Source organism: Myxocyprinus asiaticus, chromosome 22 (assembly GCF_019703515.2).
Source record: "Myxocyprinus asiaticus isolate MX2 ecotype Aquarium Trade chromosome 22, UBuf_Myxa_2, whole genome shotgun sequence".
NCBI lineage: Eukaryota > Metazoa > Chordata > Actinopteri > Cypriniformes > Catostomidae > Myxocyprinus > Myxocyprinus asiaticus.
Genome location: NC_059365.1, coordinates 12,603,939 through 12,622,724, shown reverse-complemented (window position 1 = coordinate 12,622,724; position 18,786 = coordinate 12,603,939). Strand labels below are relative to the sequence as shown.

The following is an 18,786-nucleotide window of genomic DNA, read 5'->3' as shown; positions in this document are numbered from 1 at the left end:
GCAAGGCAAAGATTCTCTTGTTGTCTTCAAAGAACACTGGATTGCTTGTTTTACACTTCAAAGCTTTTGTCCTTTCCTGAGCTCTTTTACCCAGAAACAGAAACAAGGATGGATGATGGTTTATTTTATTTTATTATTTCTTAAGATTTTTAACATAATCCTGCAGATATTTGTGATTTTTTTTTTTTTTTTTTTTTTTTTTTTATTATATAAACTTGCTCTTTTTTTTTGTTGTTGTTGCATGGGATAGAAATAAATGCTTTTCACATGTGAAGATAGATAGACAGACAGACAGACAGACAGACAGACAGACAGAGACAAAAAGAACAACAGGTAGAAAGAACGACAGACAAATGGAGGGATGGACAGACCACACCCGCCCCCAGCCAATCTCCTAATCTCCTAGTTTTATTTATAGATAGAGATGGAAGAGACGAGTCAGCTGTTACCTCCAACCCACTCACTTTAAAAGCTCTTAAATCCTGTTGTCTGATTAGCAGTTTCATCCTTTCTTCAACACTTCACCCTTGTTTTTGCACGACTTTTGCTTTGAAGCCTTTTGTGAGGACTTGGTAAAGGACGTTAGAGAATCTTTAAAGATGCCCCATCTCAAAATCAGGCAGACTGACCGATCTGCCATCTGCACACGCTCTCCTCATCTCTTATAACTGACATTTTATTGTGACTATAAATGATTCTAAAAGCTTGCCATACATCTTGGGCCCAGTCCAGGGCAAGACAACGAATTAAACCAAATGGCACACAAAGAATAAAAGTGAATTAGCCAATAACAAATCACCCTCTGTGCCCAGCCTCTCCCCTTTTCCTCTTTCTTTTCCCTCACTAACTCGTCTAAATTTGTTCGACAGTTTTCGGGGCACAAGCCAAAAAGGCCTTTAGAGCCATAAAGTGTATGGATCAGGATAAATCAAATTAAGCGATCCAATTTAATTAAAGCATTGACAAAACATAATAGATACTAACGCAGCTGGGGGAAAACGTATTCTATTTATAATATCCATACAGTAACTTTTTCTCTGAGGCAGCGGAGGAATGTAAAAGCTTAAGTAGAAAGCTTTAGACACCCAAGGGAGCATTTGAGCTCATTTACTTTGATTTAGAAGCTCCCTTCACCCCCCGCCCAACCCCCCCACCCCCACCCCATAGAGACTCTGACCTCACCTCATCTCTTGCCATCTGAAAAACAAAAAAAGTGCAGGATGGCGTAATGAAGCCAGCGCTGTCACGATTTAGCCTGCGTCAGCAATAGGGATGATCAATAGTGAAATATTTTTATTCATAAAGCACTGAGTAAATTAAATCAAGGACCCTTTTGGCCACATGTAAGACACTAAGCAAGGGCAGTTAAATGATTGGAGAGGAATACAAAGCTGACGCTGCCAGACATTGATCAGCACACAAGGGCTCCATGTTCATGTCCTTCTGTTTCTCTCTTTCATTTTCACTTTTTCATGCCCCCTTTCTTCCTGCAAAGTTGGACATTAGTGGTGTCCTGATGTTCACTAGCTTCACTGCGGTCACATAACTTAAAATAATGTCTCACAATGGTACCAGTGTTGGGGAGTAATTAACAAAATGTAGCTTTTAGTATGACATTGTAGTTTTTTCAGTAACAAGCTACTTTTTTCAGTGAGTAGCTTGATACAAAATGACATTGCTGTATTTTATTTATTTATTTATTTTTACATTTTATGCTACCTGCACCTTTACAAATTAATGTTAGTAAATTGATTTTTTCGCACGGTTCCTGTAAATTCAGCTTTACTTATTTTTACAAATGCATTCTCCTAAAATGTCCTCTCTGTCGCATTTGTAACATTAGGAAGTCCAAATTAGTGTAAATCATCTGTAATTATTTTTAATTTTTTTAACTCTAATTGAGATCTTCATAGTTTTTGTGCCAGATATATAATGCTTTGATTGCATTATTAACTGCAATATTAAATGTTTTTTAGCTACCTTAAATTATGAGTAGCTCATAGCTTGGGAAGCTACAGTTTCCCCAACACTGATGTGTACCTCCGTCCTCTGTTGATACACTTCAGAACATGATGTATGATTTGAATTTACTAGCAGTCAAGTATTAACCTTCACAACTGTTTGCCCGCCCCCATCCCTCACCCAGCAGGTGGAACCTCCATCTAAAGAGTGGTAATGTGATGATGGAAAGATCTGCCATGCTTTCAGTGAAGAGCGGAGTTTCACATTTACAGCCAGCATGGGATTCAGTGCTGGTTCTGTGCCACCTGCCAGAACACAAAATTTACCTCCACTCTTCTCTGTTTCACAGATATAGTTCAGCGGAGGAACCGCGAACATAACTTCAATTATTGGAAAGGAAGGAGAGTGTATACTAGCTGGTGATTCACACAGAATGAGATGGAGTTAAAGAAAGGGAGAGGGAGAAAGAGAAAGAGAGAACGTGTCCTCCCTACCCCCTGCACAGCCTAGATCCAATGAAAAAGCTTATATACTCAGTGTAATTAAGAGCTACTGTCATCCTTAAGGTCAATTACACTATACTGTCTTTCAGGGCCAGAAATCCATAGTGTTTGAATTTGCCTTAATTTTTTAAAGTGGCCATAAAGTAGTGCGGGGACTCCAGCCAGCAGTAAGAGAAGGCCGCCCGTCAGCCATAACTGTGGTTGTAAAAGAGTAAAATACGAGGCTGCAATGGGGTCAGTATTTATTATGCACATTTCTATATATCTTTATCGAATAAGTGTTACATGAATTGCTGGTCCTGTGAGAGAAGGCTCTGCCAATACCTTTATTCTTTTACACACACAAAAAAACAAGGAAGGCGAAGAAAAGGAATACACACATAGTGGCAGACTGCAAATATCTGGGGGGACCCTGTAAACCATACCGGGTCACACCCACAAGCGTTTGTATCGGAGCTGAATATGTATTGATAATGGAGACCGTAGAAGTTATTTTACTTTTCTCTTTATTTACCTTCTCTGTGTATAAATGTCTTCAGTTCATCTTTCTAAATTTCTGTTATTTAGAAAGACTGCAGCGGTTTTTACACTGATGATTTAAGTTCCACGTACAATACAAGTTAAGCTCATTCAACAGGAAATAATTAAGACTTAAAAAAGGGCAAAACTTTAGGTTACAGTTAGGCACTTACAATGGAATTAAATGGGGTCAGTCCATAATCGTTAAAATACACACTGTTTCAAAAGTATAGCCACAAGACGTAAACATTCTACATGTTACATGATTTCTGTGTGCTACAAAAATTGCTTAAACTTATCTGTATAAAGTTAAATCCAATATTAACTTTGTTGTCATCATAATGTGAGCAAACACTGTGACAGCAGTAAATCCCTGATTTTATCCCATTAAAAGCATGTTAACATATATAATTTACTTATTGTGGCTATTCTTTTGAAATAGTGTATATTTTAACGTTTATAGACTGGCCCCATTCACTTCCATTGTAAATACCTCTCTATAACTGTTACTTATTTTGGACCCACTTTATATTTGGTGTCTTTTACTACTATATATTTAACCATTTGATACAATGTACTTAGTATGTATATACATGGTGTTGCATTGTACTTACATTTAAGGTACCTTCATTTAATTACATCTGTAGTTACACTGTTAACCATATCCCTAAACTTAAACCAACCCATACCCTAAACTCTAACTCTAAACCCTTACCCTACCACTAAACCTACCCGTAACTCAACCTCAGTAGCAGCAAATGTGAATCTTGTGAGAATTTTGCAGAACAATGTGTAGTTACACAATAAGCACATTTTATAGTATATATTTTAATGTTAGTACATAGTAGTTAAAGACACCTAATATAAAATGGGACCTTTAAGGCCCAGATATACTTCTGGAGAAGTTCTTCTTTGTTCTTCGTTCAGGTAAAAAGAAGTTCTAAACAGCCGAGCAACAGTATACTGTTTGCGAACATTCAGACATACTTCACACCGCTGTAGGAGGCATTTAGAGGAGCATTTAAATATGAGGATGCTACATGTAAACCTTAACTAATGTGACATTAAAATGTGTTATCAATGACGTTATGCCTCATTCTAGGAGTAGAGTTCACATGAGGTCAGTAAAAGAAGTTGTTTTAAACACTCAGTGATTTAAACTAATATATATGCAGTAGAAAATGTTTAATTTGTTTTGTTTACATTTTGAATTCATGATGCTAATACACTAACATGCTGTACACTGCCATAATGTGTCGGTTACATTGTAATTTATGATGACACTGATACTATTGCAAAGATGGTTTTTACATTTTTACAGTTTTACATTTTTTGCAGCAATCAACTTTGTGCCACAAATGCTGTCGACTGAGCTTAACTTGTAATGAACTCAGAAAATTATTTTAAATAAGAAGGAAGTGATTTAGCATCAAAATTTCTAGAATTGAGCTCAGTTTAATTGCAGCTTCTATGCAGTGTAAAAATAGCTCTAGATTGTCAAATATAACCATAGTATAATTGGCTCATAACACTGTTAGGGGGCCCCACATTCGCTGTAAAAAGTGGTTATGTGCAATTGTGAGCTATTTCTACCTAACCTTGCCTATAAAAATGAATTTTTTTGTTGGTGTAATGTATTCATGTTGATTCAGTTATATTTAATATTATTTTTACTTGAATCAAACCAATTAATTTAGACTATGTGACATTTTAAGGTTATTTGACATGGTTTTTTACAGTGTAGGGTACCAGTTTGCTTACTGTAGATGCAGCTCATCATGTGAGAGCGGTGCTCGAAAGGATATAGACTGAGAGTGTAGTGTGATAAGCAGTCCATTGAGAACATCACAGGTTTTAAAAAACAAAATGCTTATGGAGACCCCAGGGGGGACATCTTTCTCACCATTTCTGGCTGTGTCTTTAATGAAAGAAATCAGAAATTTGCATCTCATAACCCGAGCAAATGGCATCCAACCCGGCCAGGTTGCTGTCTTAACCCTGTGAGCTTATGGAGTCACAGTTAGGGCCTGATTCCCCATGACAAATGAAAAACAAACAGACTCTGAAGACTCAAGCCATGGGCATATTGTAATTATCTCCCCTTGACTCAAGACTCAGAGCTGGTTTTACCTCAAAACAGTCATCCGCCATACTTAACAGTGCTCTGGATGTAGTCCCTCACACACATCTACACAAAGCTTTTGTAACTGGTCATCCCTGAAGCAGTCTGGTCAATGTAATATGAAAGCGATGTGACTGGCCCCAGTGAGTGCATGCTTTAAATTAATAATGTAATGTAATATATCTGGTGAGAAAAGCCTGAGGGTTTTAATAACCTTTCACCTGACTTTTTGTGATCAGGTGTGTATGAGCTAACGTATTCGGCCTATGTGTGTGTGATCCGATGAGTGTGTTCAGCACAGATTTGTCAGTACTGGCACGGCTTAACAGAAGCAAGAAGGAACCCACTGGCAGGCATCAGTGCCTCTGCAAGGATCTTACACTCCAGATTCAATTTTGCATGCAGATAACAAAGCAAGAGTTAAAGCAAGACAGCGGTTGATAGATAGTGAGAGAGGCATGGGCATAGTAGTAGGCAAATCAGTGGTCCAGTCATCCAGCTGGGCTGCGGTTTGTTCTTTATAAGGTAGATGGAAGGAGACAGATGTCTGTTTTGACTTTACAGAATTTACGCTTGAAGACAAGAATGAAAGAAAGAAAGAAATGGGATGAAATGGTATGAATTTGTCTCATCACCAAGACAAATTCCTTGTATGTGTAAGCATACTTGGCAATAAAGCTGATTCTGAAATGAAAATTCTGTCATCATTTACTCACCCTTATGTTGTTCTAAACCCTTATGACTTTTCTTTTTCTGTGGAACACATAGGGAGATGTTAGGCCGCATGTCCTTGTCACCATTCGCTTTTATACTATCTATGTTTTCTTTTTTTCTCAATACAATGAAAGTGAATGGTGATTGAGGCTGTTATTCTGTCAGACTCCTGTTTATGTCCTTTTGTGTTTCATGTAAGGATTTGGAACAACATGAAGGTAAATAATGACAGATTTTTTTTTTTTTTTTTAACTATCCCTTTAATGTCCCCTCTTTGTCAGATATTTGTCCTAAGAAAAAGACACCAGTAATCTCACATTTGCCTCTTCTAGAATTTCAGAAGACATGTCAGCATGTTTCAAACTTTGCTCAGATTTGCCAATTTCATAGATTACAGTATGAATTTAAACATTTCTTATTAAATTCCGGCAAGACAAAATTACCCGAGTTCTGCTATTCGCATTAATTGTAAAGCTCTATACTATTACTGCATGTCAACAATTGTCTAATTTGTGTCTTTACAGCCCTCTACATTGAGAGTAAATATGCGTATGCAATTAAATTTTGAGCTATGCTAAAATATGTCTGTTATTAACCACTGGCTAGTAAATATTCAGATTTAACTCGCCAGTGATTGACTGTGTAGTGGCGAAGCACCGAGATCCTTTAACTGAATAAATAGCTGCCGATTAAGAAGCTAGCTTCAGCCTCGTCTTTACTGCGTGTTGTCTCATGCGCACGCTTTTCCACTGACTGTTTTCACAACATACTCGGTTTTACAGCATGGATACAGTCCACCTGTTGGAAGTCTGTTGGAAGGTAAAAAGTGTTCCAAAACTCAAGAGCATGTAGATTTGAATTTGAGAACTTGTACAATAAATATTTGTACAAGCAAGTTAATACTTATTATGCAAGTATAAGTTTCCTTTTGGCTCGCTCCATGTATTTTGTGTCCAAAGACAAGATCCAAACACCCCATTTTCATTTCATGTCTCTTTTAAAATCCTTTCTGTTATTTACAGTCAGATGGTGATCAAAAAGGTAAAAAGAAACATTAATTCTAACAACACATTGCACGGATGAGGTCAAATTAACTGCAACTTCTCTCTCGTAATAATGTACGTTGCTCTCATTCAACCGTAAACATTTACTCGCGTAGCTGCCATATGAAGCATGAAGCATTTACCCATGTTTCCACTGATCATGATATTAAAAATTGTACTTGCTTATTTTGATTCCGCCCCTGTAATTATTAAATAATTGTTATATATGTTATTCTATGTTCATTACTAGGTTCCAACCTTGTAAATATTTAGTTAAAAAATGTGTTTGAAATTTCAAATAGTGACAACAGCTAAAAATGCAATTTCATGATATCATATGAATTGATAGAATGTGAAATTTGTCATTGTTTTTAAAAGTTGAAATGTGAATAAAATGATGAAAAGTAAAATATAAAATAAAATGTAAAATCATAATGTTGTGTTTTATATATATATGAATACTATAGATACAGTATGTGAAGATGCCCCCTTCTCAATTTGCTTAATATTTAGTAAAAACAAAAAACGTACTAGCCCATGGCAATTCTTTCTCCAATGTGTCCATAGAGGGTTGGTCTATTTTTAATTCTCCTAAGGAATTGTAGGAGAAACACCAGAGATAAAGTTGGTAATGGAGAACTTGTCTCTTAAGCTATGAAGGAACAATCTCTAAGCAATAACATTTTCCTGTGGATTATTGTAAAGTGATGTTTAGTTTCCTTGAATTTCCTTGGCAATCACACTTTTTCTTTGTGCTTTAGACAGAAATTGAAAACAACAAAAACTGAGGAAACAAACCAACCCTCTTGTAAAACTGCACCATTCCATTTTCAGTGCAAAGATAAGAGTGACATTCGTAAAGCGTGAGTAGAAATTGAATTGACCAGCACACCCTGAACGCTTCTCTAACATTTATGTGTGAGCGTGAGAGTCTGTGCGATTGTGCAATCTTATGCAGGTCTACATTTGTGTGTGTTTGAGGATAGGTCCTCCTTGCTGGTCTGCTCTCATGTCCTTGCGTGTTGCTGAGCGTTTATCTGTAATATGTTTTGGCGTTGCCAGGTTGTCTGGACATGGGAGTCGTAATGGAATCAAAGGGAGATTTATGGCAGGCATCCTAACAGTCAGAAAGAGCAGGGCCAGAGCCAAATGAAATTAATGAAATTTGCAAGCAGATTGCGAGAGGAGGGGGACCAGTGCAGCTCTTTCCTTTAACAAACACTATTTTGGTGCCTGTCTGGTTTGAATCTGTATCTTTAACTAAAAGTTCTCATTCCAGTGTCTGCTAAGATGGTCAATTTGACTCTAATGATAGCAGTGTATACCAGGAACAAGTTCAATTCAGTTTAGCTGTAAAAGTCAATATACTCCTCCAAGTGTCTTTGAAAAGGATGAATTTATACAGTGAATTGAATGGCACTGCATCCCTACAATTATCTAAATTGAACAATAGATCTGTATTTTGTAGATTCTTTGCAGAGTTATTTATACATAACTGAAATGGTGCCAATACAGATTGAATATGTACATCGCAACTTTTCCTGGCAATATGATTCTCATATCTCATAAACCTCTTTATAGTTTCAAGTAATTCTTCATTAGAAATCATCTAATAATTCGACACAATACCCGTGGGGTCATGATTTTTTCAGGCATGGAGTTTTTCTCTGTCACTTCTCCATAAGAGCACCACTGAGACTTATTGTGTTTCATAAGTACCATTATTTGGCTGGGGCAATTTGCCTTTTTGTAGAAATAATGAAAAAGGTTCCACTGAGTAAACAAAGCAATAAAACATTTATTAATGTGAAAGTGAAAGTGCTGCAAAGCACTCCGCGAATGCTGAGGACGTACGAGGACTGTGCTTTGCCGTTCATAGAGAATTAAAACGCAAAGCCTACGTGAACTTTCCTAACCCTCTCTGCATTTTATCTGTTTCACATTTAGATAATCAAAAGTGACCCGTTAGCGATGAGGAGGTAGCGCCGAGATACATACGCTCTTGCCCAGCATGATGCTAGTATAAACAGCGGCCCTATTTTCCCACTCTGTGGCATATGATCGTGGGATGTTATGAGTTTTGCTCTACCAATGTTTGCCCTCCTCTGTGCATGTGCTGCATAGTTTGACTTGAAGGGTACACAAAGGAACATCATGTTCACATCAAGCTAGCCAAGCACCCAGAGTGCTATAAAGAAAAAAGAAAAAACGCAAGATTGCGGAACATGTCTAATACCATCAAGAGCAGTTAGATGAAATAATATATCCCGTTATTACAATGCAATACAATATAGTTATTATGATTTTTTGCCATAATAAAACTTGATTGGCTTAAGAAAAAAGGACAAGAAAACACACATATCCAGTTCTGGACGAGGGGATAACCAAGGGGAGAGCCCAATAACAGCAGTTTTTTAATGCCCCTTAAGAGGAAATTGCTGGCAATACTGCAGCTGAAACATCATTACGTCCCACGCATGAGCTCTGGCAGAATTCTTCGCTGTTTGGATCCATGCCTGATTGTTTATCAGTGAAATTTGTTGTAGCAAGGTCAGGGGGGTTAACCCACGTGGTGGTCTCTTCATGTTATGTGAAGCAGACACTCTGATTAGCTGGGCAGATATTCCATATCTCATTTGTTTCCTTCTCAGCCGGTAATTGCATTCTGGTTTTCAAATTATGCTTGCCAGCATGAGTCTACAAACAAACAAGCTTAATAAAGTTAAGCAAAACCATTGACATGTCAAAAATCATTTGGCTCATAAGCGAGCATTAAAGAAGCCAGGCATGCTTTTGTGTGTAGGGGTTCGCTTTGCATTCTCAGCTTGCTCAAAGTGCATATAATTGCTTTGCTTTCTACAGGAATAAAGCAAGGCTTGTGGGGTATACAGTACATCTATGAAACCAACATACTGATAAAGAAATGTTTTTCATTAGAGACACACAGCACACACACACAGTGATAAAAGGCCAGACGAATAAAGGAGGATGTGACATTTATGGTCAGTAGAACTATTTGGTCTTAGACTTCAAAGCTGAGGTGCATCATTCCAGAGAGGCGGAAGTGAACTGTCCATCTTCTCTGAAATGCGTTTTTCATCTTAAATGAGAAGTGGCTTCAAACAAAATCCTAATATCTCTCTCTTTCTCTTTTTATATCCAGGGACCTGAGCGAAAATCAGATTCAGGCTATTCCTCGTAAGGCTTTCCGAGGGATAACCGCCGTCAAGAACCTGTAAGTGTTCCTCCCTCATCTCCCCTGGCAACCATTATGTTAATAGCCAGTATGTCATTGGTTGCATGATTTTATGTACATTAGTCCAAAGGCAAAGGGCTTCAGTAAACTCTCCTTTTCCCTGAACTACTGAGATAAGGTGTTATACTCCCACATCGATACATAAACCGCAAACGAGAAAGTGGTCCTCTACATTTAATGAGTCTTGTGTTTTATTTGAAAGACAGATAACTGAAATTAAAGATAATAATCTCTCTCAGTGAAAGGGGTAAATGTTTTAAATAAATCTGTTAGGTGTCCTATGTCTATGTCCCTGGAATCATTTGTCATAACAGTTAATAAGCTTAGCACTGATGAAAATTAAATTAATCAGTGTGGTTCAATAAGATGAATATCTTCAGGATATTGCTAGTGAGTAATGTTCCACAGCCATTTGCAATTACAGTAATGGTTTCTGATAAATCAATGTAACAGATTCAGGGGCCGATCTCACAACTGTGGTCTATGATTTAGAGGCTAATTCCTCACCAAAAAAATAAATTTTTACAAGAAAATGGATCAATAAATCATCGTCCTACTAATATGAAACATCACCCAATTTTCATGATTTAACTGGGCCAAAGCATTAAAAGAATATTTCACCCAAAAATGAAAATTCTGTCATAATTTATTCACCCCCATGTTGTTCCAAACCTGCAAGACTTTCTTACTTATGCTGAAAACAAAAAGAGAATTTTCAAATGAATGTACCAGTCCGGTCAGTGTTCATGCGGGAATTTGCATTGTTTAGTGCTAAAAACATGGTAAACTTTATAATAACAGTACATGAATAATCATTAATATGTTACTTCTGCATAAATTAATGACGAGTTAAAGAATGGACTAATCAGGAACTAATGAAGAGCTAACATTAACTACAATATGAGTCATATGAATTCATGCATTAATAACAGTCACCTTAATTACATGTTAGTACATGTTTTATAGTTAATGCATTAATTAACATTAGAGAATAAACTAAATCAAACAGGCTTTATAAGAAAGAATGTGAAGTACTTCAACTTTGAATTAAATATGCATAATTTAATATGTCCATAATTAAAAAAAAATTTATAACTTTTGATGTCTTCAGTTTTGCCACAAACATCACTGAATGACGCAGTAAATTCTGCATAATTTACCTGGATCATCCTTATCAAATGTTGAACATACTGTATTAAAAGAATAGTTCACCCATCATTTACACCCCCTAATGCCATTCCAGATGTGTATGACTTTGTTACATCTGCAGAACACAAATGAAGATTTTTAGAAGAATATCTCAGCTCAGTAGGCCCATACAATGCATGATGCAAGCGAATGGGGACCAAATTTTTTAAGCTCCAAAAAGCACATACTGTAAAACAACAAGTAATCTGTATGACTCCAGTGGTTTAATCCATGTCTTCTAAAGTGATGCAGTCAGTTTTGGGTGAGAACAAACCAAAATGTAACTCATTTTTCACTGTACACTGTAATATTGCCATTGCAGCCTCAAGGCACAATCATGATTTCAAGCACGATTACACTTTCTAGTGCTTGATGCATGTGCAGAGTGCTAGATGGTGGAATCGAGTTTGAAATCATGATGGCCAAGGAAATTTATTGTGGAAAAGAAGATATATTTTGGTCTGATATCACCGAAAAGTGATTGGACAGCTTCAGAAGACATGGATTAAACCACTGGAGTCGTATGGATTATTTTTCTGTTGCATTTATATGCTTTTTGGAGCTTCAAAGTTTTGGTCACCGTTCACCATTTTATGGACCTACTGAGCTGAGATATTCTTCTAAAAATCTTAGTATGTGCTCTGCAGAAGAAAAGAGAGTCATACACATCTGGAATGGCATGAGGGTAAGTAAATGATAAGATCATTTTACATTTTGGATGATCTTTTCCTTAAAGGTGCAGTATGTAACAATTTTCATGTAATATTCGCCTTTTTTGCCAATGTGTGAACGGCTTGTAATGCAACTTAAAAAAATGAGCCCTTCCCGGACTTCCTAGGTTGCCTATTAATGGCTGTAGACTGATTTTCATGTGAAGGGTGCGGGTCAGTTTTGCCGGGAAAATCCAAAGGATGTGACATTTATGCACGCTCCCGAGAGCCTTACCTCAGTGCTTCTCTTCCGCTATTCAACAGCGACAACAAACTGCAACACTAGGTAATGTTATCTTAGTGATGGAATCCAGCAAACGTCTGGCTCCCAGCACAACACCGACTCCTACACAAACTCTGAGTAAGCCAAAAAAAAAATATTTCTACTGAATCCTATCTGGCTAAGCGGGAACGTGATCGTGGTCAAGCGAAAACTAGAGTGAACATCGGCAGGGCATTTGATTCCTGGAGGGACCTTCGTTCGGTTATGGGGATCAAAACCAACCCTGAATTGGCATTCTTCTAATTGGACAGGTAAGCTTACATAACTGCAAAGCATGTGAAATATAGCCATAAGGACTGATCTGTGTAATTTTAGCTAATTTGATCTTGCCTGCTAACGCTGACGAATTGCAAGCTATCTTGCTTCGTAACTTTCAAATAATTTCAACGATCTTCTCTTTATACTAAAAGTCAGGTATACAGGATAACTTTAAGCAAATATGCTGGTTTCTTGATCGCAGTACAACATATGACATTCAAAACATACAATAATGCAACATAACTGCATTGCAACAGTAAACTATCTGGTATAGTTTGGTAGTATGCAGCTGTATGTGTGTATCAGTATGCTATGTTAGCTGATAAGTAGTTTTAGTAAAAGTTTGTAGTAAAACAATCATAACTGTGTAATTTTAATTATGCTACCTTATCTGTCAGCATGATGCTGGTGAATCACGTTCAGTGTCTTTGTACGTTACGTCATTGTTTTGGCCAATGCTCGCTCACTCGCTCGCTCACGTCCCTATGGAGTGTGTGCACGAGCACGAGCAACAGGCAGCTGGCTGCAGTTCACTTAACGGCCACAGGTGTCATTAATAACAAGGGTTTCTGAATCTTACATACTGCACCTTTAATGATTGCCACCAATACTTATTCTTAATAATAATAATAATAATTGATCTCAACCCATTTTGTGTGATTCTCCATTCCTTTCCCTTCATACTCACCCTACCACTTTGGGTCCTACCACTCAGTTCACTAGTCATCCAAATGCAGGCCATGTATGTATCTCAGCTTTTACCTAATGACAAACAAACCAAATGATGCTAAACGATATGTGATTTAACTGGAATGAATACTTGTGTAGTACATGTGTAGTTGATAGTAAGTTTATAATGATGTGCCCCACCAAGTCATGAGTCATGACATAATACTGCATTAACAAGTCATCTGTTGATTATAGTTCATGAGTAGTTAACAATGAGTTAATAATGATGTGCCCCACCAAGTAAAGTCATGACTTGATGATTAACAAGTCATGGGTTCATGAGTAGTTAATGAGTTAATAACGATGTGCCCCTCTAAGTCGTGACATTATGCTGCATTAACAAATCATTTAATACACATGCACCAGTGAAATAAAGATTTAAGATCTGCTATTTGAAAATACAAATCCATCAGCATAAATGAAAAACACAAAATTTAAAGGGAAAACCACCTTTAATGTGAAAAAAAAAACCCAATACTGAAATACAAGTGTGAATCTTCCACCAAGATGCTTTAAATGAATTAAATCTATTTTAAAATATAGACTCAAAATAAAAACCAACCATACCTGTTAAGACATACAAGACACTTTTAAATGGTTTATAAGCAGCATTGGGTAAGTTACTCTAAAAAAGGAATTAATTTCTAACTACTAAGTACATCTTCTACAGTGTAATTAGAATACTGCACTAATTACTCTGTCTGAAAAGTAATTGCATTACTTATTACTAATTAATTTCTAAAACCCTTATTAACCTCGATGAAAAATACAAGGATAGACATAAAACTGTTCTTTTAATTCTTTCAAATAAATCATATAAAATCAAATAAATGATTCATGAACTGGCCAAAGAATTTAAGGGGGCAGCGTTAAATAAGAAAACATATTTTTTTAACATTAGACATTACATTTTATTTTAATATTGTTTTATATACAATTGTTCTATAGTCTATACAGTATTTAACACAATTACATCAGAAGTAACTGTGATTGAATTACTGAAAAATTAAGAGTAACCCCTTACTTTTTCAATGAAAAAGTAATTTAATTACAGTAATTGATTACTTAGTAATGCATTACACCCAAATCGGAAATGCTAAAAATGCTAATGTTAGCACTTAATATGTTCAAATAACAAAATTAGTTAAAATACTCCACATAACATCATCAAAATGTATATTATGAACACTCTGACTTCAGTCCTTAATTCAGTCCAACAAAACAACCAATAATTTTAGATTAAAAATGTCAGCATTACCATAGGAAATAGTGGCAAGCAGAATTTTTGCTATTGCAAAATTTAATTTAAAAACGATTTCAGTTTTCATATTCTTCCACACCAAAACCTATCGTATGGCTTCAGAAGACTTGGAATATGATGCATGAGCCACATGAAGTACTTTTATAATCATTTTTGGTCCTTTTTTCAGCTTTAAAGTGAGTCACTTTCAACTGCCATTGTACTGAAAAGACAGATCGCATTATTCATTAAAGCATCTTCTTTGTCTTACGTATAAAAAAGAAAGTCATATGGGTTTGGAACGACATGAGAGTGAGTAAATTATGATAGAATTTTATTTTTGGGTGAACTATTCCCTTAAGAAAAGAGGAAGTATAGGGAGCTAGCAGTTTCCAACGCAAGCCTACAACAATAAACTGTGCCGTCCTGAGCTATTCTCTGCTCCACATGTCCATTCAACGCCAATCCCAGTTGCAGCTTTCTGATAATTTCCTTTTGTGAATTAGGGACACAAAGTTTAGGTCATCTTTAATGGAGCACTTACTCTTTTTGTAGTCAGAGATCGACTGTGATATGTGGCCATAGCGTGTGTGTGCATTCCCAGGCTCGAATGCTCAGTGAAGTTCTGGCCGGTTTCCTCGCAGTATCTGATATCGACTCTGTTGCAAAGACCATTTTCAGTCTTTCCCACCATGGGCTGAGAACTTTGGTTCATGTCATGCAGAATATCTCTTAGAGTTGTGGGAATTTAATTGGCTTTTTTTTTTAAGACAGAGTCATCTTTTTCACTCAGAGAAAAAAAGAAACACTGGGAAAATGTAGACAGACATGAAGTGCAGCGAGGTGTGAGATTTTGAGAGGCCCAAATGTTAAGCAGTAGTTTTTCTGATATCATAGTACTGTATGCAAATAGCAAACACTTTTCCCCAAAGCAAGGTACAGTATCTTTACAATATAGCCAGATACCAGTACAATGGTGATAGCTCATAATTCCCCATTGTGGGATTCGAGCCCTTAACCTTTCGGTTACAAACCCAGATCTGTAACCATTGCAACACACCTCAGTAGATGTTTATAGATCATAGATAGATTTGTAATTGTTTTTTTAATGCACTAGATAGATAGATGGATGGATGGAGGGAGGGAGGGACGGACAGACGAAAATAGATAAATAGATAGACAGACAGACAGACAGACATGGACGGACTGGGATTCGAGCCCTTAACCTTTCAGTTACAAACCCAGATGTGTAACCATTGCAACACACCTCAATAGTTGTTTATAGATCATAGATACATTTTTTTTTGTTTTTTAATGAGATAGATAGAAAGATAGATAGATAGATAGATGATATTATAACAGTATAAAATAAATTGATTGAAATGTCATATTTGTTTAATTCTCATTTGAAAAGGTTTTACGATACTGCACACATTTGTATACATATGTTTACTAATGCATAGTTCCGGTCAGATTGAGTTAACTGAGTGTCAAGACCAACTCTGACCTCATTGACCCCTGTCAAATGAATCCCAGGCTGCAGGTGTGCTGTTGCTCATCGATGCAGGTCAATGGATCCCTGCGATCATACATATGAATACATACTTAACAAACATATGCTTTCCCGAACTTCACACACATACGCCTTTTTTGTGAAGCAAGTTTTCCCCTGACATTCTTGCAGCAATTTTTATGATGTTATACAGTGTTTAAGCACCTATCACATCACTGTCATGTGTACCGTCATACTCCAGTGGATGAATGATAGGTACAGGAAGGCAAGACTCATTTCTCCAGCCAGAGGTTTTTGGAGAAAAGCACTAACAAGGATTGAGAGAGAAAGAAAGGAGCGCTGAGACTCAGTGGTTGCACTGCCTCCCCATTTCTCAGCAACGCATGGCAAGGTGACTCTTGATTTAATTGCATGAAATAGTCCAGCCCTTGGTTTTTAAAGGGCACTTTTCCAAGAATACATTTTCTCATATGCTTTTTCTACCTTAATGTACTCTGTTTGAAAATGGCTATGCACGCTTTGAGGGCACGGTGAATCTCTCTCTCTCTCTCTCTCTCTCTCTCTCTCTCTCTCTCTCTCGCTCTCTCTCGCTCTCACTCTCTCTCACTCTGTCTCTTATATTGTCCTTACATCTCAACAGTTTTACTGGCTACAGCATGCTGAAGTCAGCATCCCCCCTTCAGCAACCAGCCTCAGCCTTTAACATAGGGACGGTCTGGTTAATATGGTCAAGATGGGTCCTTCAGCTAACGAGGGTCTATGCTGCACCCTATTAAACCAGACACAATATCTCTGTCTGCGTTTATGGCCTTAGCGTTTCCCTCCTACTGTTTGCCAGGCATGCTATGCTGTCATGTAACCGTCAATTGCAGGATATGTTGTAGATTTGCTCATCATATACACCAAGTCCTTTGGTGAAAAGGACTCTCGCCTGATGATCTCTATGCCAGCGGGGTATGGATCCCATTATATTATGTTCTGTATGAGCGGCAAATTCATGGGAAAATGAGGCTCTCACACATTCATTCCGTTGACATTGTTATTCATAGCGGATGAAGAGGCCAGACCACTCTACTTGGTGTCGGCACATGTAGGGTACACAATATTGTTGCCAAAAGGATACAAGGACATAACTCTGGCTGCAGTGCATACTATTCGTTACATGCACAGTTTCATTTTAGTCTCCTTGTGGGAGACGATTATCTGGGTGATATTAAAAAACCTGCTTCATGCTTCTCTATGCAGAATATCACACTGACTGTTCTTTCGTTTAAATTATGAGCAAAAGGGCAAGGTGCATTCGCTGGCTGCTTTACAAGCTCTTGCACCTAGTAGATATACAGGAGTTCTCAGCTTTAGATGTACGCTCCTGGTGCTAAAATGCAGTGCACCTCACGCTCAGAGAAGGTGGGGGGTGGGTTGAACTAACCCCACGACAGCCAATCAAGTATCTGGCAGATCTGAACACCACTTCCTCTCTGGGACACCTGTCTAAGATGAGGTTGTCTTTCTGCTCTGGAGAAGAGAAGAGAAGAGAAGAGAAGAGAGAAGAGAAGGAAATTGTCATCAGCCTTAATCTCTATGTTTTGAGCTCTGATCATGCATCATCTTGGCTGTACTGATGCTCCGAGTTATTTGTTGAGTTAGCTGTAGTGTGTGAATGAAATACAGCCGTGTGGCTGCTGGTTAGCAGACTGACTCTGACAGTTTAATAGTCTGGTAAAGGGAAGGAAGACATACTGTATCTCTCTCTGGTCACACTGCTTTTTCTTTCTCTCGTTCACTCCAGATGGGACACTGGTTGGGTGGGAGCTCTAATGTGCCAATACGGCTCATGACTGAGATGATTAAAGGCCAATGTAATTAGAGCAGGGAAATTAAAACTGGGACTTCCATTACCCACTACTGCCATGTCCCAGCTCGCAAAACATTCACCAAACACACATATATTGACACACACTGTACACTCATTCTCTTATATAAATTCAAGGCAGCTATTTAACCTTGCCTATGATTATTCTCTTTGTTAAGAGTCTCTTGCACAAGATCAAACTGATTTCCCCTAGAGATCAACTCCACACTTCGATATAATGCTACGAACTGCATGTATCTTAAAACAAATAGTTTAGCTTTAAAATCTGATTGGATGAGCCACGTTAATTTAAAGCCATTGTATAATAGCACATACAAACACACACACACACACACACACACACACACACACACACACACACACACAACATATCGAGTTTTATATGAATGCGGCAAGTGTACATACTTCAAGCATGTAACCAAATGTTCAGGATTGGGGGATTCAAATAGAAATGCAGATTAAATTAAATTAACAAATTAAAATAAATAAAAGTTTAAGAATCTGCCGTTGAAAACACTTTTATTGTTTATAAGCAATGTACAAGTCAAGTTACAGTATATGAAGAACGACACCAGTGTCATCTTTTTTCATTTTTAAGATTTTATTTTTTTTATGATTTGTTATCATTTTTATTATTTTTAGATGATAATAATGATCACATTATTATTTAAAAAAAAAATTGGTAGCACTTTATAATAAGGTTCCATTTGTTAACATTAGTTAACAGCATTAATTAACATGAACTAACAATTAACAATACTATTACCACATTTATTTATCTTGGTTAATGTTAATTTCAACATAAAGTAATACATTTTTAAAATATATATTTTTTGGGATATGTTAACATTAGTTAATGCACTATGAACAAAC

General features: G+C 37.0%; 1 protein-coding gene across 1 annotated transcript in view; it reads left to right on the top strand.

Moving 5' to 3' along the window:
* LOC127413108 (slit homolog 3 protein-like) overlaps positions 1-18,786 on the top strand; it is a 210,496-nt gene that overhangs the window by 108,476 nt on the left and 83,234 nt on the right. Inside the window, exon 5 of the mRNA XM_051649976.1 lies at positions 10,027-10,098. Coding sequence (XP_051505936.1) covers positions 10,027-10,098 — 72 coding nt within the window. The remainder of the gene's footprint in view (positions 1-10,026; positions 10,099-18,786) is intronic.